General features: G+C 49.9%; 2 protein-coding genes across 2 annotated transcripts in view; both read left to right on the top strand.

Moving 5' to 3' along the window:
- The first annotated feature begins 1,084 nt into the window (after window positions 1-1,084).
- LOC103743775 (sialic acid-binding Ig-like lectin 13) lies at window positions 1,085-5,607 on the top strand. Its single transcript, XM_029569425.1, is given in 9 exon segments — window positions 1,085-1,464; window positions 1,467-1,550; window positions 1,741-1,757; window positions 1,759-1,858; window positions 1,861-2,022; window positions 2,249-2,296; window positions 3,320-3,577; window positions 3,877-3,962; window positions 4,243-5,607. Coding segments are annotated over 9 exon segments (1,143 nt in total). The 5' UTR covers window positions 1,085-1,154; the 3' UTR covers window positions 4,321-5,607.
- LOC103743776 (sialic acid-binding Ig-like lectin 13) overlaps window positions 4,410-23,608 on the top strand; it is a 30,485-nt gene continuing 11,286 nt past the window's right edge. The window contains 4 exon segments of the mRNA XM_029569394.1: window positions 4,410-4,419; window positions 11,670-12,047; window positions 12,237-12,515; window positions 14,182-14,275. Of these exon segments, the coding sequence (XP_029425254.1) occupies window positions 4,410-4,419; window positions 11,670-12,047; window positions 12,237-12,515; window positions 14,182-14,275 (761 nt within the window).

Consider the following 23,608-nt stretch of genomic DNA (forward strand, 5'->3'; position numbering starts at 1 on the left):
TACAGGTAGGTGTGAGCTACCTGATGTGAGGACTGGGTACCAGACTCACGTCCATGCTCTTAAGCTGGGAGCTTTCCTCAGACCCATCCTATTCTACCTGCTCTGGCCTTGGATGACTACCACATTCAAACATCACAGTGTTGGGGCTTGAGGGATGGCTTAGCAGGTCACAGTGTTTGCTGCACTTCCAGAGGACCTGAGTTTGGTTCTTAGCAGTCATATTTGGCAACCTGTCACAGCTTTTAACTCCATATCTGAAGGATATGACGCCCTCTTCCAGCATCCACGGGTAGATGAAATTTAAGGAAATTAATATCCATTTTATTCTCTGCTATTGATGCACATACCATGTTCACGGATTGGAAAACAATATAATCAAGGGACCAAATTATCCACAAATTGATCTATGAATGTATAACAATTGTAGATAAAATCTCGGTGACAGATTTCAGACATCCAGATTCAGTCTACAAAATCCTGAGCAGCACTAAAAGCAAGTAGAGACCCTCAGACCCACAGGCTGCTGACCCATGTGTCTCAGGATGCCCATTCCTTCCTCCACAGCCACCACCTACACCGCTGGAAAGTATTTCCCCCCAAAGTAGCAGGACTTGGTTCGCAGCATCCTCGGTTAGCTGCTGTGGGGGCCGTTTCCAGCCTGTGCATCCTGCAGCTTCTCCTGCCCTGTGTTCTCCGCAGTTCTGTCTATAGACAGCCCCAGCTTCCTCAATGGAGGCTCGCAGTGCTCTCCACCCCCCACCACGTCCGCAGTCCCAAGCAGCTCTGGAGTGTGGTCAGAGGGACCCCATCGTCACTGCCAAGATGCCACCTAAGGGGAAGGATTGTGCCGGGGAGGGAGGGAGAGGGGCCCTTCCTGCGGGCATTTGGGAGAGGTTCCCTGAGGGCTTCAGGGTTCCCAGAAATGGACCTGGGTAGGAGGCCGCTGGTCTTCGAGGGCTGACAGCCTGGACAGGGCCTGGGTGGGAAGCTCCTCCCCTGGGGCGGCCACTGCCCTACCCTCGCCCTGCTTCCTGTGGGCTCCTCCAGGTCCTGCATCTCTTAGTTCCTCAGAGAAGAGCCCAGAGCCACAGACGTCCCCTGGTGGCCCTGCAGCTGCAGCCAGACATGCTGCTGTTGTCGCTGCTGCTCTGGGGATGAAGGGGACAGAGGGTGGGAAGGACACCCTGGAGGGTTTCAGCCTAGAGGTGACAAGGGAGGTGACTGTGCAGGAGGGCCTGTGTGTCCTTGTGCCCTGTGAGTTCTCCTACCCCAAGGAGCACTGGACTGGCTCAGACCCCATTCATGGATATTGGTTCCGGGAAGGGGCCAGAACAGACCGAGACCGTCCAGTGGTCACAAACAACCCACAGAAACCAGTACAGGGGGAGACCCAGGGCCGATTCCTCCTGCTCAGGGACCCGAAGAAGAACAACTGCTCCCTGGACATCAGAGGTGTCAGGAAGACGGCGCAGGATTGTACTTATTTCGACTGGAGAGAGGACAGACAAAGTATAGTTATATTGGGAACAAGCTGACTGTGCTTGTGGAGGGTAAGTCATTGGCTGCAGAGTGGCCACAGGGGGAGGTCATGAGTGACACAGGGAGGGGCTGGGATGGGACCCATCCTTGGAGCAGCTGGGGCTGGAGCTTCAGGACACAAGGGAGGAGCTGGATCAGAGCCTGGGATTCCCCCACAGTCGCACCTCACCCTCCTGATCCTGTGTGTTCCCTTCTCACCAGCCCTCACCAACACCCCTCCACATCTTCATGCTGGAGACCCTGAAAGCTGGCCTTCCCAGCAACCTGACCTGTTCTGCACGCTGGGCCTGTGCAAGGGGGACACCCCCCACCTTCTCCTGGACGGGACCTCTGTGTTACCCTTGACCCCCAAGACCATTGACTCTTCTTCCATGCTGACCCTCATCCTGCAGCCCCAGGACCATGGCACCAACCTGACTTGTCAGGTGACCCTGCCTGGGGCTGATGTGAGCACAGAAAGGACCGTCCATCTCAATGTGTCATGTGAGGCTGGGCTGGGATATTGTGACTCTGATGGAGAGAGGTCCTTAAGAAAGGGAGGAAGGGGTCAAGGTCAGGACATGAATCACTGAATAACGATTGGGGGCAGGTCAGGACCAGATGGAACCAGAGGAAGCCCGCCATCCCCACCTGGGCAGCTCCTGGGGACAGAAGGTAGATGTCCACCCAGGCTTTCCACTGATGGGTCCTCTGTGTCATCCTCTCTCAGATGTTCCAAAGAATCTGATTGTGACTGTCTACCAAGGAGCTGGTTCAGATAAGGGGAGCCATTCTGGGTGGAGGTTGCAGGGTCTGCTCAGCAAAGGACAGAATCTGTCTCTCCCCACACTAGACTCATCCTGGACACGGGGAGGCAGTGACCCCTCCCCATCAAATCCCCATTGGCTACTTGAGCATCCTTCCTCAAGTACCCTTCACTCCCTGGGACAGTTGCACATGCCCCTTGGCCACAACAGGGACAGGGCACCACGAACACAGCAGAACAGATATTCCAGGCCCTTCACATCCACTTGTGGACCAGCCTCCAGCCTCAGCTCTTCTCCCCCTGAGTTCTGATCTGAGGGCTTGTGCAGGAGACACAGCCACAGGTGCAAACATCCAGAACACACAGCGGTCTGTCACTAGCAGCTCGGTCCCCTCCCCAGGTGTGACCTGTGTCCATGCAGACTGGGATGAGCCTGGGTTTGTCCACCTGAGGGTCAGCGATGGCATTGGACGCTAATGGCACAGACCGTCCCTGTTCTCTGTGACTGAAGACCATGAACTCCAGTTTGTGTGTATCCTGCCTCAATGGGCAGCCGTGGAACTGATTTCATGATGCCAGTGGAAATTTACAGTGGATAATATTATAGCTGGTGTGTGTGTGTGTGTGTGTGTGTGTGTGTGTGTGTGTGTGTGTGTGTGTGTGTTGATGGGATAAACTGCTCTAGAGCAAAGGAAGTGACTCAGTGTTCCCTCTAATTTTGTGGAGAGCCTCATGGAAGCTAGGGCTCACTGACAACTGTGTGGGAATCATGTGAAGACCAAAGTACTCTCTTGGTCCTGGGGCCTGAGTCCAGTTGGAAAGAGCATCAGGATAGAGATGGATCCACCTCTCCCTGGACAGAGGACGGGGCTGCTGCCAGGACATAAATTTGAGCTCACTCCATCTCTGGGACCATCCACCAAGCCTCTGTGCCTCCCAGTCTAGTCTGTGTGCCGCACTTTACCCATCCACTCTTCTGTCCTGTGATCATCCTCCTCCCGCCAGCACCATGACCTTGTGTCTCTTCCTCTGTAGCACCCACAGCCCTGAAAAATGACTCAGTGCTGACTGTCTTGGAAGGAGAGTCCCTGTGTCTGGCCTGTGCTGTTGACAGCATCCCTCCTGCCAGGCTGAGCTGGGCCCCTAGGAGCCTCACTCTGAGCCCCACATGGCCTTCAAACCCTGGGGTCCTGGACCTGCCTCAAGTGCATCTGACTGATGAAGGAGAATTCACCTGCCACGCACAGAATGTTCTAGGATCCCAGCACACGTCCCTGAACCTGACTTTGCAGGGTGAGTGTCAAGTGGCTGCTTATGAGACCTTCCACGTCGGAAGGGTCTGGGGCTCCAGGTTTCTGAGCAGCAGGGGAAGGAGGTGGGCCCTGCCTGGCCTCATACCAACTGTAGGGCTGAGGTGCTTGAGGATGAGTGCACCCTCCTTCTGCTGGGCACTCAGGGTGTGGAGTGGGGTGTGTGCAGGCTGATGTGGTCTTAAATCCACAGATGGGGGAAGCCTTAGAGGACCATTTGTATTGAGAAAGGACTCAGGGTGTGGGTAGCAGCTGATTCCAGCCTCGTCCGCATTTCTGCAGGGAAAGGGCAGATGGCAGATGTGGTCCTGGTGGCTATTGGGGAGGCGGCTGTCAAGGTTCTGCTTCTCGGGCTCTGCCTCATCATCCTCAGCTGAGTGCTGCCCACGAGGCAGGAACAGGTGTGGGGAGGGCTCAACACCAGAGTCCCAGTGCTGGGGACAGGGAGGGGCTTTAGGTGGTAAGAACAGGACTCAGGCGCTGTCTGTCCCCACCTGTCACTCCTGTGGGATGCAGTTGGTCTCAACAAGGAGGTCTTAGGGGCAGGGTATCTCTCTCCCTCAGTCGCTCATCCAGCCTTTGAGAGCACGGGGTGCAGGGGGTGGTGGCTGCCGCAGACTGCCCTCTGAGAAGCCCCAGGTCTCTTCACTCAGAGAGAGGTCTCACGGGAAAACGACAGGAAGGCCAGCAGCACGCAGGGACTTTGCAGACCCTGTCACTGATTAGTCTCTCAGGTGAGTGAAGCCGAGGTCCTGCATCCCTCCCCCTTCCTTTTGGACCCCTCCCCATAATGCCACAGGATGACACGACTCAGCATGGCGCCAGGTGAGCTGCCCACCCCCATCCTGTGCCCGCATCCCTGCTGGTCCCATGATGCTCCTGGCTCAGTGGCCACTTCTCTATCCAGAGGCAGGTGTGGGTCTCCACCCTGACTTCTCTCCACCTTTACCCCAGGAACCACTCCCTGGTCTCTCTCCATCCTCACCATATGCTGATCCCTTTCTCCATCATGACCCTGGTTGTCCTTTGTCCTCATCCCTCCCTGGTCACTGAGTCACCCTCACCTCCTGCCCCCATGTCTCTCCAGCACCATCCTCCAGAATGAACTTCCAGACACAATTGTCACCCACTTCCTCCACTGTCTGAACAGCCCTGTGCTGTCGCCATCCATGGTGTCAGGCACAAGCCACACCCTGCACTTCCCAGCGTCCTCACAGCATATCTCAGGGCTAGGCAGTGCAGGGCTGTGATGCCTGGGCCCCAAGGGCATTACACTAAAGTCAGGGACAGGGGCAGTGAGCACATGGGACCAAATCATTAATTTTTTAAATAAATTTATCAATTTATAAAGCAGAGTCGGCCCTCCCTGAGGGTCTCCTGTGGTCTGCATCCTGCTGGACCCCCCAGAGCTTTCTCTCCCTGCTTCATGACCCTCTCACACACTCTCCTCCAGCCTCCTGAACTTGTACTGCATATGAACACCATTCCCTGACCTCCTCTGCCTGTCTTTGAACCAAGCACCTCAGCCTCCAACTGCATGCCGCTCAGGGTGGGCACGTGTGTGTGATGTACCCAGGACTCTGTGCAGGAGTGACATCATCCACTATATGTGGACCACATTGGTGACTAGTACTGATCTCCTACAGGACCCATTTTTGTGGGTACCAGGGATGCCTCAGGACTCAGCACTCCAGTCTGTGTATTCAAGGAGCCACTGATGTAGACATTAGACAGGAATAAAAAAATAAGTAATGAATTAGGGCATGTTCGATGAAGATGTGTGTACAAACAGATGACTCAGGAGAGGAGCTGGGTACTGCTAGAATAGTCTATATCTATAGGTGTCAGGGGTGATGTTTAAGAGATAGAAGATGGTCCCCTGTTTAATAATTGTGATAATTAATATGGATTGTCTTTCAGCTCAATGGGATACAATTTAAAAATTAATGATTTGGAGCTGAAGAGATGACAACTCAGTGGTTAAAAGCACTGGCTGCTCTTGCAGAGGACCTGGGTTCGATTCCCAGCACTCACATGGTGACTAATAACCATCCATAACTCCGGTTCCAGGAGATCTAACTCCCTCTTTGACCTCCACCAGCTTTGCGTGACATGGGTGCACTTACACACATGCAGGCAATACACTCATATACATTAAAAATAATAAAACATATTTTTTAAAAGAATTTATAAAAAATTAATGACATGGTGTAGAATGTGAATTTTGTGGATAGTCACATCTTCCCTTTAGTATCAGCTTTGTTACTTGATTGACAAATAAAAAATGTATTTAGTTGGGAGGCAGAGGTAGGCGGATCTCTGTGAGTTCAAGGCCAGCCTGGTCTACATAGTGAGTTCCAGGACAGCTGGGGCTACAGGGAGACCCTGCCTCAAAAACAAAGAACAAAAACCAAAAAACCCCAGCCCATTGAGTTCAACTGATGCTGTCCTTACACTTGGGAGTGTGGCCATCCCCTGGAGCGTAGTCAATCTACCAGTGGCTCCACCCTTAAAGAAAACGTCAGTCCTCTCCCAGCAGCTGCACCTCCATTAGGGGTGAAACAGCGTGCCCACCTCCCCCTCCATGCTGGGCGTTTGTCTCGCTTGAGCTTACGCAGGTCCCGTGCACATTGTCACAATAAGCAGTTTTGAAATGCACAGTGAAACTGTGACCACCCCGAGGTTTGGCACGTCTCCAGATGTTGCTCCTGCTCCGAACCTGTCATTTGCAGTTTCCCTGAATGTCACTCTTCCCTCAGCCCCAGGACCAGCCACCACATGGTCACTGTTGTTCAAAGATGTTTGAATTTTTCAGATTGCAAATAAAATGTCATAAAATGTGGACCTCGTGTCTCTATGCCCGACTTATCTAACTGTCCCTCAGATTCATCTGTATTGTTTCAAATGGCAAGATTTCTTGCCTTTTTTTCCTCCAGAGGTGGTGGATGACCACAGAAGTCCATGTTTCCAGACAAAACAGGGAAGTTGTACATATGAACTCACAGTGGTTGTGAGTGTGTGTGTGTGTGTGTGTGTGTGTGTGTGTGTGCGCACGCGCGCGCATTAATTAGGACTTATACTTGTTTCTTTAAAAGATTTTATTATTTTATTTTTAATGTACATTTTTATTGAATTTTTGTGCATTTCATACAATACACCTTATTCATATTCAGACTTCCTCCCCCATCCGCACCCCTCCCTCCCCCGACCAGATTTCATGCATGCTGTCATATATGCTAAGGCCTATCAACTCAAGATGTCCCGTGGTGCAAGTTCATCCACTGGAGAAGATCTACATTTCCTCACCCTGCAGTGATCAGTTAGCAGTAGGTCCTTGGCTGTAGTTGGGGCCTGCTGCCCATTTCCCTAGTTCTATGCTGGGTTTTGTCTGATTGATTCTGCATGGGTCTTGGGCATGCTGACACCATTGCTGTAGGTTCATACGAGCAGTTTCCCAGAGGTCTGGAAAACTTTGTTGCCTTAGGTTCATGTACCGACCCTGGTTCTTACAGCCTTTCCACCCCCTCTTCCACAATGGTCCCTGGGTTTTTATTTATGTGTGTGCTGCTGTATATAGATATGTGCACCTATGCCCATTGGCCAGAAGAAGGCATTCGATCTCCTGGAACGTGAGTTACAGGTTGTTGTGAGCTGCCCTCTGAAAGAGCAGCAAGTGCTCAAAACCACTAAGCCATTTCTCCAGCTCCCAGGACTAGGATTTGAATGCAAGGCTTCAAACACTCTAGGTAAGCACTCTACTAAACCATACGTCCCAACCCTCTGTAACTTTAATTTTGAGAAAGGGCCTTTTGTGTGGGCCAGGTAGACTTTAAAGTTCCTTCAGAGCCCAGACTGGCCTTGAATGTGTGGTCTTCCTGCCTCTGTCAACTGGGTAGCTGAGCTCACAGGCCTGTACCAACAATCTTATTTATCTTTTTAAAATTTTTATTAATTTTATTTTTTACTGACTCCACCTCCCCCGGCAGCCACCACCTCAGCCAGGGCTGGACCTCATGAGCACTTCCCCACCTATAATGGAATGTCAACAGGATCTGTCTCATGCAGTTCATGTGTTCTGTGAGTTCATGAGTGCAACAGTCACGCCATGTCCAGGAGACAGCCCTTCACCACACCCCTCCCCACCCTCCCGCTCCTATGTCCTTTGTGTCTCCTCTTCTGTGGTGTTTGTGAGCCTTCAGAGGATGATATAGACATTCCATTTAGGGCTGAGCACACCACAGCCACTGATTCTCAACACTTTGACCAGCTGTGAGTCTCTGCAAGAACCAGGACCCACTTCAAAAAGAAGCTTTTCTGACCAAGGCTGACAGCAGCACAGATCTATAGTTGCAAACTTCCACACTTAGAAGGCAGTATGTCAACATGTCCACATAGGACAATAACAGCAGTGGGTTTATTATTTGTGGTATCTAATAAGCTAAAATCAGTAAAGACTGATCATTAAAGGTCTTAGGAAACAAGCATAAATATATTAATGATATTCAAAGTGGGATTAAAATGCATGTAAAAAAGTAATGGTATGCATGGTTAATAATTAAATATGGCTTTTAAAAATATTTTTATTATTTTTTATTTTATGTGTATGAGTATATTGCCTATATGTATGTAAGTGCACCCATGGTGTGCAGTGCCCACAGAGGTCAGAAGAGGGCGTTGGTTCCTCTGAAACTGGAGTTACAGACGGTTGTTATCTGCCATGCGGGTGCTGGAAACCGAACCTTGATCACCTGCAAGAGCCCCCAGTTCTCTTAACTGCTGGGCCAGCTCTCTAATCCCTAAATATGGTTTTTAATAATCAGAATCTCAACTTCTACTTTTACTTCATTACGTTAATATGGAAACTAAGATTCAGCAACTCTGCAATCCCAGTTAGCATATAATGGAGTCGGGTCCCCACACTGTTCAGTTTTGTGAGATGATTTCCCACACTTTGAACTCAGCAAGCTAAGAGAGGATGAACATTAACATTTAGACTCCCTACCTGGAAAATCAGAACCGTGAAGCAAACAGTTAACTGGGTAAGTGTCAACTCACTTAATGCTGAGGAAAAGCGTGTGTGAAATAATGAGAAAAGAAAAAAACTGCCTGTGACTGTGGGAAAATGACTCGGGTAGCCATTTTCAAGAACTTACACAAATGACCAATAAGGACAGGAAGAAATTCTCAGCACTGATCATGAGAGCCAAGATAGGCCAACGTCGTGTTGTGCACGCTTACCACATGCAGTACAGCACCGTGAGAGGCCGGCTTCCACAGCTACAGCAGTTACTGAAGAAGTAGGAAAGGGCAGCCGTTGGCCACAGCAGCGGAACGGGAACTCTTGCACACTGCTTCTGAGAAGGTGGGAGGATGCGGCTGGACAGGAATCTACTGTGGTTCCTCAGAAGTTAAGAACTAGAACGAGCACATGATCTACTCTTCAGCTCTCAGCAGATGCCCTGAAGAGCCGGGATCAGGGACTGAGCCAACTTTTCTGCCTCCGTGGTCACATCAGCAGTATTTATAACAGCGAAGGGGAGAAGCAGACAGAGTGTCCATCACAGATGCTGCTCCGGTCCATACACAGAAACACGCCAGAGCATGGATGAACCTGGAGTACACCGTGCTGAGTGAGAGAAAGATGTCACAAAAGGACACGTACTGTGTGATTCCACTCACACGAGGGATCTGTGACAGGCAGAGTCGTAGACTAAGGGAAGGCAGGAAGAAGTCTTTTAATGGGCACAGAGCTCTATTGTGGGGAGACGGAAGATGTTCTACAGGCGGATGGTGGCCATGGTGGCTTGACAGGGGTGCCCTTAATGCTGCTGGTGGCTCAACAGAGGAGTGTCCTTAATGTCGCTGGTGGGTCGACAGAGGGGTGCCCTTAATGCCGCTGGTGGCTCGACAGAGGGGTGCCCTTAATGCTGCTCATCTGTCCATCATTATCCTAGTGACTTTCTGTTGCTGTGATAAAACACTGACCAAAACCAACTTGGGGAGGAAAGGGTTTATGGCTTACAACTCACAGCCCATTATTAAGGCAGGAATTCATAGCAGGAGCCTGGAGTCAGGAGCTGAAGCAGAGACCATGGAGGAACTCTGCTCACTAGCTTGCTCCACTGGCCTGTGCTCAGTCTGCCTTCTTAGGACCACCTGCCCAGGAGTGGCACCACCCACTGTGGGCCGGCGCCTCCCACTCAATTAGCAGTTAAGAAAATGCCTTGTAGGACTGGAGAGATGGCTCCGTGATTAAGAGCACTGGCTGGTTTTGCAGAAGATCAAGGTTTGGTCCCCAGCCACCCACATGGCAGTGAACAAACACCTGTAACTCCAGCTCCACCCTCTTCTCACCTCTGTGGACACCAGGTGTGCACATAGGGAACTTATATAAATGCAGACACATACTCACACACAAATGGATAAATATTTCCTAAAAAAGAAAATTCCTCATAAACATGGCCACAGACCAATGCAATGAAAGAAATACCTCAGTTGGGATTTCCTCGTCCCTGGTGGGTCAAGTTGACAACTGAAGCTGTCCAGCAAAATCACAGTGATTAAAATTGTGGGTTTTATGACCATTTTCATAAGAGCACCCCCAAATGCATCCAAATAGTAACTCCCAATTTCCACAGAGAAGGAAAGCATGAGCAGTGATTGCATATATGAAAACAGGTCCCGCGACATGGTCTGTTGTGAAATCACAGGTTAAAGCCAGAATGAGACACCAGCACATACCAATTAGAATGGCTAAAATGTAAAAAGCGGAGTTTTAAAATCACAGTAACATCAAGTGCTATGATGATGTGGAAAACCATGTGGGCTGGGCCAAACGTTTCCTTCTTCCTGTACAATCCACTCGTGCTGTCTGATGGTACGATGCCCACAGAGGCACTTCCAAGTGGGAGATGCAGATTTGAGACAGGAACCGCTCACGTGCATGGTGAGGACGCAGACATCAAGCTGTCCTCACACCCCAGCATCTCACGAGGATGCCGCATGGTCCATTCAAGAGCTGTGTTTGACATGTGAAGAATCAGTGTTTCAGAGGCAAGGGAAAGAATTCCAAACTCATGCTTTGCAGATATACCAGCTATGTCTCTAGGGCAGGTGCCAGCTCCTGGTACTGGCATCCCGAGAGAGGACTGTACGGCTGAGGTTCTGCACACGGGAGCATCCTTCAGAATGTTGGAATTAAAGGCCTGTCCACCATGCCTGGCAAACACGTTTCATGAATGACAAATTTGGTTTTTAAGTTCTTACTTGCTGTTGAATTATCATTACTTAAACACATTTTAAGAAATTCATTTATCGTTTTTATTTTATGTGTTTGAGTATTTCATCTGCATGTATGGAAGTGTACCACATGTGTGCAAACCCACAGAGGCCAGTGGAGGTTGTTGGAACTGGAGTTACAGATGGCTGTGGGCCACCTTGTGGGTGCTGGGAACTGAACCCAGGTCTTCTGTGAGTGCTCTTAACTAAGCCAGTGCTCTTAACCATTGAGCCATCACTCCAGTCCCTAATTAAACACATTTTATAAGACCTGATCAATAAATCATTAATGACCTAAAAAAAAAACCCAAAACCAAACAAAACCAAAAAACCCAGGGGTGGAGATGTTTGACCGTGGTCAAGAACTTGAGTAACTTCTGTAAGGGCAAGGTTTAGATGCACCAAGCATCACCCCAAGGTGGGAAGAGCTTAGATGTGACCCTGGTCCAGGTGGAGCCCTGGGTTGGAGGGAAACGTGGAAGAGGGGGCAGGACTCTCTTTGCCCTGCTGCTACTGGCCATGGGCTTTTTTTTTTTTTTTTTTTTTTTTTTTACAAAATAAAGTCTTACGCACTTTTCAATATGCTCTTGATATTCTAGGCATATTGCTTATTATCTGTCTTTCAACTCTTTTATGTGTGCAATATGAATTAGGTGCTTATCCTTATTTGTTAACTGTAATGTTGTTCAATTCATCCAAATGTCTAAGGTGAAAGATAGAAAGGAAGAGAAGGCAAATTTAGATGCATCCCTAAACAATCATGAGAGGTTGAGTTCACGTGACTGTTCCAAGGACAGGGTGCCAAGATAATGATCGGAGCTACAAGCTGGAAGTGGAGGCGTCTGTGGCAGTGCAGGAGGGGCTGTGTGTCCTTGTGGCCTGCAAACTGGTCAAGTCACCTTGGGCCTCCCGGAGTAGTTCTGTCTTTGGCTACTGGTTCCATGCAAGGGCAAAAACAAACCGTGACTCTCCTGTGGCCACAAACAACCCAGAGCGAGCACTGCAGAAGGAGACCCAGGGCCGATTCCACATTCTCGGGAACTTGAAGAACAACAACTGCTCCCTGGACATCAGAGATGCACAGAGAGGAGACAATGGCTCCTACTTCTTCCGATTGGAGAAGGGAGACATAAAGTGGAATTACTATGGGAAGCCAGTGTCTGTGCAGGTGACCGGTAAGCCGTGGGTTCCAGAGACAGCGGAAGGTTCTGGATGCCACAGGGCTGTGTTGGGATGGGACCCTAAAGAGAGTGGGGGGAGGTGGAGCATCAAGGCTCAAGTGAGGAGCTGGACCCGAGGCTGGGTTCTCCCCACAGCTGTACTTCACCCTCTCCTGATCCCACATGGCCCCCTCTCCTCACCAGCCCTCACCCACACCCCCCACATCGACATCCCATCAACCCTGGAGCCAGGACATCCCATCAACCTGATCTGCTCTGTGCCCTGGGCCTGTGAGCGGGGAACACCCCCCATCTTCTCCTGGATGTCAGCTGCCCTCACCTCCCTGGGCCCCAGGACCACACTCTCCTCCGTGCTGACCCTCACAGCGCGGCCCCAGGACCATGGCACCAACCTCACCTGTCAGGTGACCTTTCCTGGAGCAGGTGTGACTGTGGAAATGGCAGTCCAGCTCAATGTCACCTGTGAGTACAGACAGGACACTGTGTCCCTGAGGGTGTGAAGGGGACAGGGAGGTGGGGCTGGAGACCCGGCTGAGTGCTGGTGACCTGGCTGGGAAGGGGACACAGGAGGACACAGGACCTGTCCCTCTGTGAGTCTGATTGCTGGGCTAGTGTCAGAGTGCTGCCTTGCCTCATCTCACGCCAAGTGAAGAGGGAGCCCCCCCACCCCATCCATCTCCTGCAGAGCTCCCTCACTCAGCGTTTCCCAGGACCTGACCCAGCAGGGCACCTCACTCATGGAGCTGTTGCTGGGGTCTTGTCCGTGCCAGCTCCCCTCAGACCTGGGTTTTCAGACTCAGATGTGGAGGGTTCATCCTGAGCATCCCATGGGGGCTCCTCCCAGGTTCTCTGACACTTGGTGGAGACATTCATGAGGGATCAGCAGCTTCCTCCCCATCCATCTGTGTGGCTGTGTCTTCCCTCCAGTCGCTGAGTATCTTGGGACATTTTAAATGACTTCATTACTTTATGTCATTTATGTGTGTGAACATCCGTACATGCACGTGCACACGTACACATGCCACAGCACGCACGTGAGGGTCAAATGACGCCTGAGAGTCAGGTCTCCCTGCTGCCCTCACACATGCACAGCCTCGGCACTGTGAGCCCCCCCACCAGATGGTCCACTGTCACAAAGGATGAACCTTCAGAGATACATCTGGCACCTGGATTCCACAGGCTACGTCGGGGTTCATCCCTGTGTTGTATGTCCCGTGGTTTGATGGCCATGTGATGTGGTCCACCATCAAAGTGTCACACAGAACACTGACGCGGCCACAGATGTCTCTTTGGGACATTCCTTCCCACCACCTACGTCTCATCCCTTAACCCTGACATCTGTCCAATGAAGAAATGTTTCCACCCCGTCCTTTCCTGTTGGTAATGACGTCTGGTCCCTGCTGGGCAGAGAGCCTGCCAGGGAATGGACGGGTCTCCCGGGCACTGAGACATAGCCCTCAATGAGGGTGCTGAGATCCTGGGAGGCATGGCCAGGCAGGACCCTGAGGGCTCTCTGGGTTTGCCTCAAAAGCTGACGAACAGCTTCCTGCCCCCGTTCCCAGCCCCTTTTGCTGGCACAAAGGACCACAGTGACCCTGAGTGACAGGTCAGAGGACACACAGGCACACTCCATGGGAAGACGAGACCCGACTCTGCTGACCCATGTGCTCTGTTTCTGTCCCTAGTGCAATGCTCTTGGAGCTCAGGCTTCCCGGCCCTACACTGTCTAGCTCTGAGATCTGCTGTAGGGACTCTGCGTGAAGAGCAGCATGGGCCTTGGGAGAGATGGATTTTGCAGGACTGAGAGGTCTAGGGCAGAGGAGAGGGGACAGGTCAATGGTGCACTGCATCACAGCTTCTAGACAAAGCTGGGGTCCTCTGGTGAGGTAAGAGTTAGAGAGGAATCCCACTTCAGAGGTGAGGCCCCTGGAGGTGCTAGAGAGGACACCACAGACCCACTTAGCAAGGTCACAACTCATCCATGCCTCCTTCCTCAGCCCAGAATCCAGAGACAACAGCATCAGCAGAACGGGGTGAGGCGGGGAGTCATGGGGCACTGGCGCCACAGCCCTGATCCCTGCTGCCTCTGTTTCATCAGCTGATTTCAGCCTCCTCTGTGTTTCTGCAGGGACATTAGGGCGGACGGCAGATGTGGTCCTGGTGGCTGTGGGGGAGGCGGCTGTCAAGGTTCTGCTTCTCGGGCTCTGCCTCATCATCCTCAGGTGAGTGCTGCCCACGAGGCAGGAACAGGTGTGGGGAGGGCTCAACACCAGAGTCCCAGTGCTGGGGACAGGGAGGGGTCTGGGGTAGCAGGGACCAGGTGGCTTTAGGTGGTGAGAACAGGACTCAGGCACTGTCTGTCCCCAGCTGTCACTCCTGTGGGATGCAGTTGGTCTCAACAAGGAGGTCTTAGGGGCAGGGCATCTCTCTCCCTCAGTCGCTTATCCAGCCTTTGAGAGCACGGGGTGCAGGGGGTGGTGGCTGCCGCAGACTGCCCTCTGAGAAGCCCCAGGTCTCTTCACTCAGAGAGAGGTCTCACGGGAAAACGACAGGAAGGCCAGCAGCACGCAGGGACTTTGCAGACCCTGTCACTGATTAGTCTCTCAGGTGAGTGAAGCCGAGGTCCTGCATCCCTCCCCCTTCCTTTTGGACCCCTCCCCATAATGCCACAGGATGACACGACTCAGCATGGCGCCAGGTGAGCTGCCCACCCCCATCCTGTGCCCGCATCCCTGCTGGTCCCATGATGCTCCTGGCTCAGTGGCCACTTCTCTATCCAGAGGCAGGTGTGGGTCTCCACCCTGACTTCTCTCCACCTTTACCCCAGGAACCACTCCCTGGTCTCTCTCCATCCTCACCACAGCCCATCTTGACCCCTTTCTGCACCCTGACCCTGGTCATCCCTGTTCCTCATGTCTCCTTAATCAGTGAATGCTCCCTGACCTCCTGTCCCCATGTCTTCCCCAGCACCAACAATCATCACCCACTTCCTCCGCAGTCTGAGCAGTCCTGTGCCCTTGCCATGGATGAAGAGATGGATGGAGAGGGGCAAACACTGGGGGCCTTGCATGGTCTGCATCCTGCTGGACTCTCCTCCCAGAGTCCTCCATTAGCTGCATTACATCCCTCCTCGGTACCTGAGACTCTGCTTGTGCAGTTTCCACTCCTGAACACCCTTCCCTGACCTCTCCTGCCTGTCCCTGTCTTGACCACCTCAGCCTCCAGCTGCACATCACTTAGGTTGTGCACGTGTGTGTGATGCCCTCAGGATGATGTGCTTGAGTGACATCATCCACTATGTGTGGACCACACGAGTGAATAATCTGAACTCCAACAGGGCCTCTTTTCATGGGCGCCAGGGAAGCCTCGGGACTCAGCACTCCAAGCTCTGTATTCAAGGAGCCACTGGCACAAAGACAAAGGCAGAAGTAAAAGAGCAGTGAATCAGGACATGTCAGATGGAGATGTGTGTGGACAGGTGATGCAGGAGAGGAGCTCACATCTGGGTGATGCCTGGAATGCTCCAGGCGTGGAGGAGGTGGGCTCTGTGTCTGTAGGAAGAAGGTATCCCAAGGACTGGGACAGGGAACAGTGTGTGCACAGTGAGTGGCTCAGAGGCAGAAGCTGGCCTAGAGTGTGGTGTCACAGAAAGGGGCTGTGATTAGAGCAGAGGGAACCAGAGGGAGCCCAGGTAAGACCCTGACCCACAGGGCATGGTCAGACCCCAGAGCCTTTGAGGGGAGAAGAGCCTTGACTGGAGTTTCACTTTTTGAAAAACAATTTATTATTTTTTTAATTTTATTTTATGTATTTGAGTGCTATGCCTGCATATATGTAAGGGCACCTGTGTCATGCAATGCCCTTGGAGGTCTGAAGAGGGCATCGGATCCCCTGAAACTTGAGTTACAGATGGTTGTTAGCCACCATGTGGGTGCTAACCGGACATCGGTCCTCTGTAAGAGCAGCCAGTGCTTTTAATTACTGAGCCATCTCTCCAGCCCCTAGAGTTTCAATTTAACAGGATCCCACAACTGCCCTGATGAGAACTGGCTAGAACAGGTCCTGGGACCGGAGAGAAAGGTGTGTTGAGATTTCCATCACTGACCAAGTGCCTGAGGCAAATGATTCACATGGAGGAGAGATTTCTTTTGGTTCATGACTTCAGGAGTTTTATGGTCATTTGGTCCTCATGGTGGGTCTGTGGGGACACAGCGCATCATGGAGGGGCACGTGGTGGAGGCCTGTTTACCTCACGGCAGTCTGGAGGCCAGGGAGACACAGAGGGGAGCTAGTTAGGGTCCCAAGATCCAGTTCAGGTGCGCAACTGCAATGACCTAACAGCCGCCCACTAGACCCCTCCTCCTGCACAGTCTGTCACACTCTGTAGCACCACAAGTTGGGGACCAAGCCTTTAATGCACGGGTCTTAGGGGACATCAGAGACTGGAGGTACACTCAAGGGAAGGGCTACTCAGTCCCCCTAGAGGCGGTAATGGTGGCATAAACCAGGGAGGTCAGGTGGGGACTGGTGATTGATGCAGGTGGAAAGTCAGGATAATAGGATTTCTAATGGAATTTGACAGTTAAGGTCAGAAAAGGGCAGCAGCCATGTCGGGGTGCTTCCTGAGCACCAGAAGGATGGGTTCCTGCTTCCTAGAAGGGTTGGCGTGAAGGGAGGGTGTCAGTTCTGAGAAGTGTGTTCCACCCACATGGTGATGTCATGGAGAGCTGGACACCAGTGTGTGGAGGGAGGAGAGGGTCAGATGCAGAGTGAAAAGGCCAAGCTGGGGGAGGCGACGCCCAGGGAGGGGACCGCGCACAGACAGCGAGTGGGAGACAGCTGCCACTGAGGATGTGGACCGTGTTCGTTCAGTAATTGTGATGATTTATGTTAATTGACCCTGGATATTTTCAGGAAGTATTTTCAACTTATTAAATTATCGTTTAAAACTGAAAATTTATGATATTGTGTAGAATATATTTTTTAAAAAAATTTTTACGTGTACAAGTGTATTGCCTGCATGTGTGTAAATATACCCATGTTCTGCAGTGCTCGTGGAGGTCAGACGAGGGCATTGGATCCCCTGGAACTGGAGTTATGGATTGTTGTTAGCTGTTGTGTGGGTGCTGGGAATTGAACCTCAGTCCTCTTCTAGAGCAGCCAGTGCTCTTAACCACTGAGCTATCATCTCTCCAGCCCCTGTGTAGAATATTTTTTAACTTCACGACATTTGTTTATTTGTGTGTGTGTGTGTGTGTGTGTGTCCGTCCGTCTGTCCGTCCGTCCATCTGTCTGTCTGTGTGCCCTTGCCTGCATGTAGAGATCAGAGTATAGCTCATGGGAATCGAGTCTCTCCCTCCTCTGAGTAGGTCCCAGGGATTGAACTCAGGTAATCGGGCAATGTGGCAGGTGCCGCTGCTCCCTGAGATACCTTGCTGGCCTAGAATGTGGTTTGGGAGGATGTTCACGCAGGCCCTTTACTTAGTTACTTTACCAACAAGTGGAAATTCTGTGTGCTGAGAGCGGACAGTGGAAGTTCTGAAATACATGTTGACTGGACCACGTTACCTCGCGCCCTGACAGCTCTACACCTGGAAACAGTTCATCCCCGTTCATGCGAAGATCGCTTTGTATCTGCCACTGTTTGCTGTTGCTTTGTCATGAGGAAATGCCTGAAATTTACACTCAGCAATTTCAGTACAGCTGTGGTCACCCTGTGGCGTGGTGGGTCTTCTGAGCTTACTCCTGCTTTCAAACTGCCACAACCACGCTGACACCAAACTGTCACCTTTGCCCTCAGCCCCTAGTACCAACTACCGTGTCTCTACTGTGGATTTTTAAAAAGTACTTTATTTACTATTTTTATTGTATATGTGTGAGTGTATTGCCTGCACCATGTCATGCAATACATGCAGATGTCAGAAGAGGGCATTGGATCCCCTGGAACTGGAGGTACAGATGATTGTTAGCCTCCATGGGGGTACTGGAAATCATACCTTGGTCCTCTGCAAGAGCAGTCAGTGCCCTTAACCGCCAAGTCATCTCTCCAGCCTATACTGCTGGATTTTTATGTTTAAATTTCTCAGATTCCACATAAAATGTCACAGTGTGATAACCGTCTTTCTATGTTTGGCTTGTGTAATGTCCTCCAAATTTATCTAGGTTGTTCCAAATGAGAAGATTTCCTTCTTTCTGAGTCTGCGTGGATTTCTACCTGGGGTGAATGTGTCACTCTGTTTTACTTTTCATTTTTATTTTTGAGACAGGGTCTCTCTGTAGCCCCAGCTGGCCTGGAACTCACTATGTAGACTAGGCTGACCTCAGTCTCACAGAGATCTGCCTGCCTCTGCCTCCCAAGTGCTGTAATTAAAGGTGTGCACCATCATACCTGGACGCCTATTTTTCTTGCCCAACCACACATTGATGGACATTCAGATTAGTGCCATTTCTTGGCTTTTGTAAATACAACTGCAAAGGACAGGGGTACAGGTGTCTCCTTGAGACACAGATACCATCCCTTTAGCTGCCTATATTCCTAGAAATAAGAGCTGGGCATGGCAGCCTTTGATCCCTGCACTTGGGTGGCAGAGACAGGCAGATCTCTGTGAGATCCAAGCCAGCCTGGTCTACATAGTGAGCTCTAGGCCAGCCAGAGCTTCCCACAAATAGAATTTCTACATCATGTGTTCATTTCACTTTTAATTTTTTGATGCCTCGTCATACTGTTTTCCACATGGCTTCACGAATTCATGTGGCCAAAACAGTATGCAAGGGTTCCGTGTGCCTGTATCTGTGCCAGAACTCTTAAGAGCTAACACTGGGGAGGTGCCACAATGTTGTGGTTTTAATTTAAATTAGCCTTACATTAATGATGATAAGCATTTATTCCTAACCCTAACCCTACCCATAACCCTGACCCTAACCCTGTCCCTAACCCTGTCCCTAACACTAACTCTGTCCCTAAACCTAACCCTAACCCTAACCCTAACCCTGTCCATAAACCTAACCCTAACCCTAACCCTGCCCCTAACCCTAACCCTAACCCTAACCCTGTCCTTAACCCTAACCCTGTCCCTAACCCTAACCCTAACCCTGTCCCTAACCCTAACCCTAACCCTAACCCTGTCCCTAAACCTAACCCTAACCCTAACCCAATCCGTAACCCTAACCCTAACAACTCTAACCCTAACCCTATTTTTAATTATGGGGTGGGGGGCGGAGTTGTGTCTGTGAGTGCAGTGCTCACAGAGGCCAGAAGAGAGCATAGAACACCCCCCGCCCCCGGGAGCTGGAGTGAGCTGTCCAACATGGGTGCTTTGAACTGAACTCCAGTCCTCTGCAAGAGCAATATGTCCTCTTAACCACTGAGCCGTCTCTCTAGCCCATGATGGACATTTTTTAATGCATGAACACATGCTCATGTATGTCTATTCTAGGGTAAGAGGAATGTAAGTCCATGCTTACTCTCTTCAGACAGGGTCTCACTACGTAGCTCTGGATGGCCTGGAACTCGCTATGTAGGCCAGGCTGTCCTGAAACTCAGAGATCCATCTGCCTCTGTCTCCTGAGGGCTGGGATTGAAGGTGTGTGCCATGCCCGGTGCACTCACTTTTATTATTTTTTAATATTTTATTTATTTTTATTTTATGTGTATTAGTGTATTGCCTGCATATATGTTAAAGTACCACATGGATGCAGTGCCCGTGGCAGCCAGAAAAGAGCATAGTTAAGGAAGGGTCGTAGCTGCCATGTGGGTGCTGGGAATCAAACCTGGGTCCTCTACAAGAGCAGTCAGTGCCCTTAACCACTGAGCCATCTCTCCAGCCCTGCACTCATGTTTAATAAGGCTATTTGTATTTGGCCTAGGAAATTTTTGTGTTTCTTCTCTGTTTTGGATTTGACCTGTTACATAATGCAGGCTTTGTGTAATAAATGTTTTGTTCCTTACTGGTTGGTCATTCACCTTTCTGTAATGTACTATTTTTATATCATACATAATGTATATATGCATATATTCAGAATTGGGGGTTGAACCTAGGATTTCAAGTAAGCTGGGCAAACACTGTACCACTGAGCTAGACTATCAGCCCTCTGTACATTTAAATTCTTTAATTTATTTTTATTTTATGTGTATGAGTATATTGCATGCATGTATGTATATGCACTGTGTCATGCAATGCCCACAGAGTTCAGAAGTGGGCATTGGATCCCCTGGAACTGGAGTCATGGATGGTTGTTAGCCGCCATGTGGGTGCTGGGAATCAAACCCGGGTCCTCTGCAAGAGCAGCCAGTGTTCTTAACCGTGGAGCTGTCTTGCCAGTCCTTGCACCTCTGCACATTTTATATTAAAACAAGTTTTCATTAAGTTGCCCAGTGTGGCCTTGAACTGTGATCCTTTTGTCTCAACCTCTTCGGTACCTGGGATTACAGACCTGTACCACCAGGCCTGCCAGATTTTAGCTACAATTCCACTTGTCTACTTACCTTTTGTTACCTGTGGTTTATTTTCAAGCATTTGATTTCCATCTCATTCATATTTCCTGTGGAGGTGAAGAATACATATTTGCTAGTTTTCTGCTTTGTTTTTTAAATTATTATTTTCATTTGTGTGTGTGTGTGTGTGTGTGTGTGTGTATTGCCTGCGTATATATAAGTGCACCTGTGTCATGCAGTGCCCTCGGAGGTCAGAAGAGGGCGCCAGATCCCCTGGAACTGGAGTTACAGATGGTTGTTAGCCCCCATGTAGAGCCTGGGAATCGAACCCACATCCTCTGCAAGAGCAGCCAGTGCTCTAACCACTGAACCATCTCTCCAGCTCCTCTGCTTTTGTTTTTAATAAGGTTTTAAAATCAAAGTAATATATGCATAATAATATGAGCTTGTGCTAAAAGTTTATAATAAAGAGCATCAATGGACTTGTTTTTTTCATGTTTTTTATTGAAGTTTTGCAAATTTTATACAATATATTTTGATAGCATTTGGATCCCTTCACCTATCTTACATACCCCCTGCCTAATTTCAGGTACTCTATTTATATATATATATATTATTATATGTTATCAAAATCATACATATATATACACATACACATACATATACACATATATGTAGGCCTATGGTTTTGATAATACCTAAAAAGCTATCCTTTCATAGACAGACCAGTGCGGCAGAGTTGGCCACCCATTTCCTCCAGCACTTTTTATAGCTTTGGATCCCGCATTTGAGACTTTTGCACACTTTGAGGCACTTTCGAGTGTGTTGTTGGACCATCAACAGTAGAGGTTTTCACAGAGTGGCAGGAGACGGTGTAAAGAGGAAGTTCAGGACACAGGAGGAAGAGTTCCAGGAAACTTTGAAAACTCTGCATGCAACGAAGGAGAGAATGGCCTCCAGAGGCGCCTCTACTCCTTCTTGCTCTGTGTTCTCCCCAGGAGCCTTGACGGCCCAAGGTCACACACAGTGGCCCTCTGAATCACAGATGCTTTATCTTTGTGGTTCAGGGGGGTGAGAATCTAACATGAGGCTCCCTGGGTGCTCACAAGAGTGGCATGTGGGTGTGCATTCCTCCAGAGAGCAGAGGGTCTCTCCACCACTAACTCTCTCAGGTGGTCAGGACTGTAACCATCCTTGTCCCCTCCCCATCACTCTGGCTCCCTCTTTGAGGTCACAGGACCTTATCCCCTGAATGTGTATCCCATCATCCTTTGCTTTTCCTTTGGAAGGACTCCTGTGATTGGGTTTGGTGACTGTTCTAGTTAGCTTTTCTCTGTTGCTCTGATAAAACTCCGGCCAAAACCAACTTGGGAAGGAAAGGATTTGGCCATCATGGAGGGAGGCCAGGGCAGGAACTCAAGGCAGAAGCTTGGAGGCAGGAGCTGAAGTAGAGACCATGGAGGCGTGCTACTTACTGGCTTGCATCCCCTGTTACTTTTCATATATAGCCCAGGACCAACTGCCCAGGGATGGCACTGTCCACAGTGGGCGTCAATTAGATGCCCCTCCACATCAATTAGAAAGTAAGAAAATGCCTCCCAGACATGGCCACAGGTTCCTTCAGTTCCATGGAGGAAATTCCTCAGCTGAATTCCCTCTCCCCAGCTGTCTCTAGTTTGTGTCATGTTGATAAAAACTAACCAGCACAGTGACTGGCCACATAACGCTTGATGGTCCCCACTGCTCAAGATCTTTCAGCTATCCTCAACTGCTAAGACTCTTTACATGGAAAAAGGAACACTTACAGGTCTGCGTAAGTGAGGTCTGGATTCCTCTGGGCTCAGAGCAGCCCACTGAGTACTCTGAGGACATCTGCACCAGGGACCCCTGTCTCTATTCTCCCACACCGAGACATTAATGTTTTCCTCTCCTCCTAAGTGCTGGGACCAGTAGCCCGATGTCCTGACAGATTGTTAAGACTGTGAAAAGTAGCTTACATTGAGAAAAGAAATATAAAAGTACATGAATGTGGACATCCAGAAAAATCAAGGACCGTTTTTCCCTTTCTATTGAAGTTTTGCAAATTTCATACAATATATTCTGATTGTATTTAGATCCACACCTCTATCTGCTCCGATTTCATATCTCCTCTGGCTCTATAAAAAGTCCTATAGACTCAAACTTGTGCCCCCAAATGCCCGTCGGTCACCATTGCTATAAGTTCATGAGTAACTGCCCAGCTGTCTGGAAAACTCTGTTCCTTTGTGGTCACCCACCACCTCTGGCTCTTACGATCTTTCTGTCCCCTCTTCCACAATGACCCCTGAGCCTTGGGAGGCAGAAGTTTGATGTAGGTCCCCTATTCATGGACAAGCACTCTGCAGTCTCTTATTCTCTAAATGTTAACTAGTTATGGTTCTCTGTGTTAAACACCATCTGTGACATAAGGAAGCTTCTCTAGAGAGAGTTGAGAGATGCATTAATCTATGGGTGTAATAATAAGTCATAAGGAGTCAGTTTAATGCCATATCTATTTAGGAGAATAATAGTATTGGGCTCTCCCCTATGGCCTGTGGCCTGTCTAGTCACAGGTTCCTAGACCTGATATCATTGTCAGGTATGGGCTCCATCTTATGAAGCCGACCTTAAATTCAATTACAAAATGGTTGTTTATTCTCATAATATTCATGCCACGCTAAGGACTCTAAGACATAAAAACATGGGCTGTAGAGATGGTTAAGAGTGCATACTGCTCTTGTAGAGGACTCAAGTTTGGTTCCCAACACGCACATCGGATTCTTCACAATCACCTATAACTCTGGCTCCAGGAGATCCAGTGCCCTCTTCTGGCCTCCACAGGAGAATGCATGCAGATATGCATATACATACACAGATACACATATACATAAATCAACATATTTGTGCTGGATAGCTTTAGTGTCAACTTGACACACCTGGGTTGAGGGAGCCTCAATCGGGGAATTGCCTCTATTGGACTGGCCTGTGGCCATGTCTGAAGGGCATCTTCTTGATGAGTGATGTGGGAGGGCCCAGCCCACTGTGGGTGGTGCCACCCCTCGGCAGGTGGGCCTGTGTTGCATAAGAAAGCAGGCTGAGCAGG

The sequence above is a fragment of the Nannospalax galili genome, unplaced genomic scaffold, assembly GCF_000622305.1.
Source record: "Nannospalax galili isolate Female #2095 unplaced genomic scaffold, S.galili_v1.0 scaffold960, whole genome shotgun sequence".
NCBI lineage: Eukaryota > Metazoa > Chordata > Mammalia > Rodentia > Spalacidae > Nannospalax > Nannospalax galili.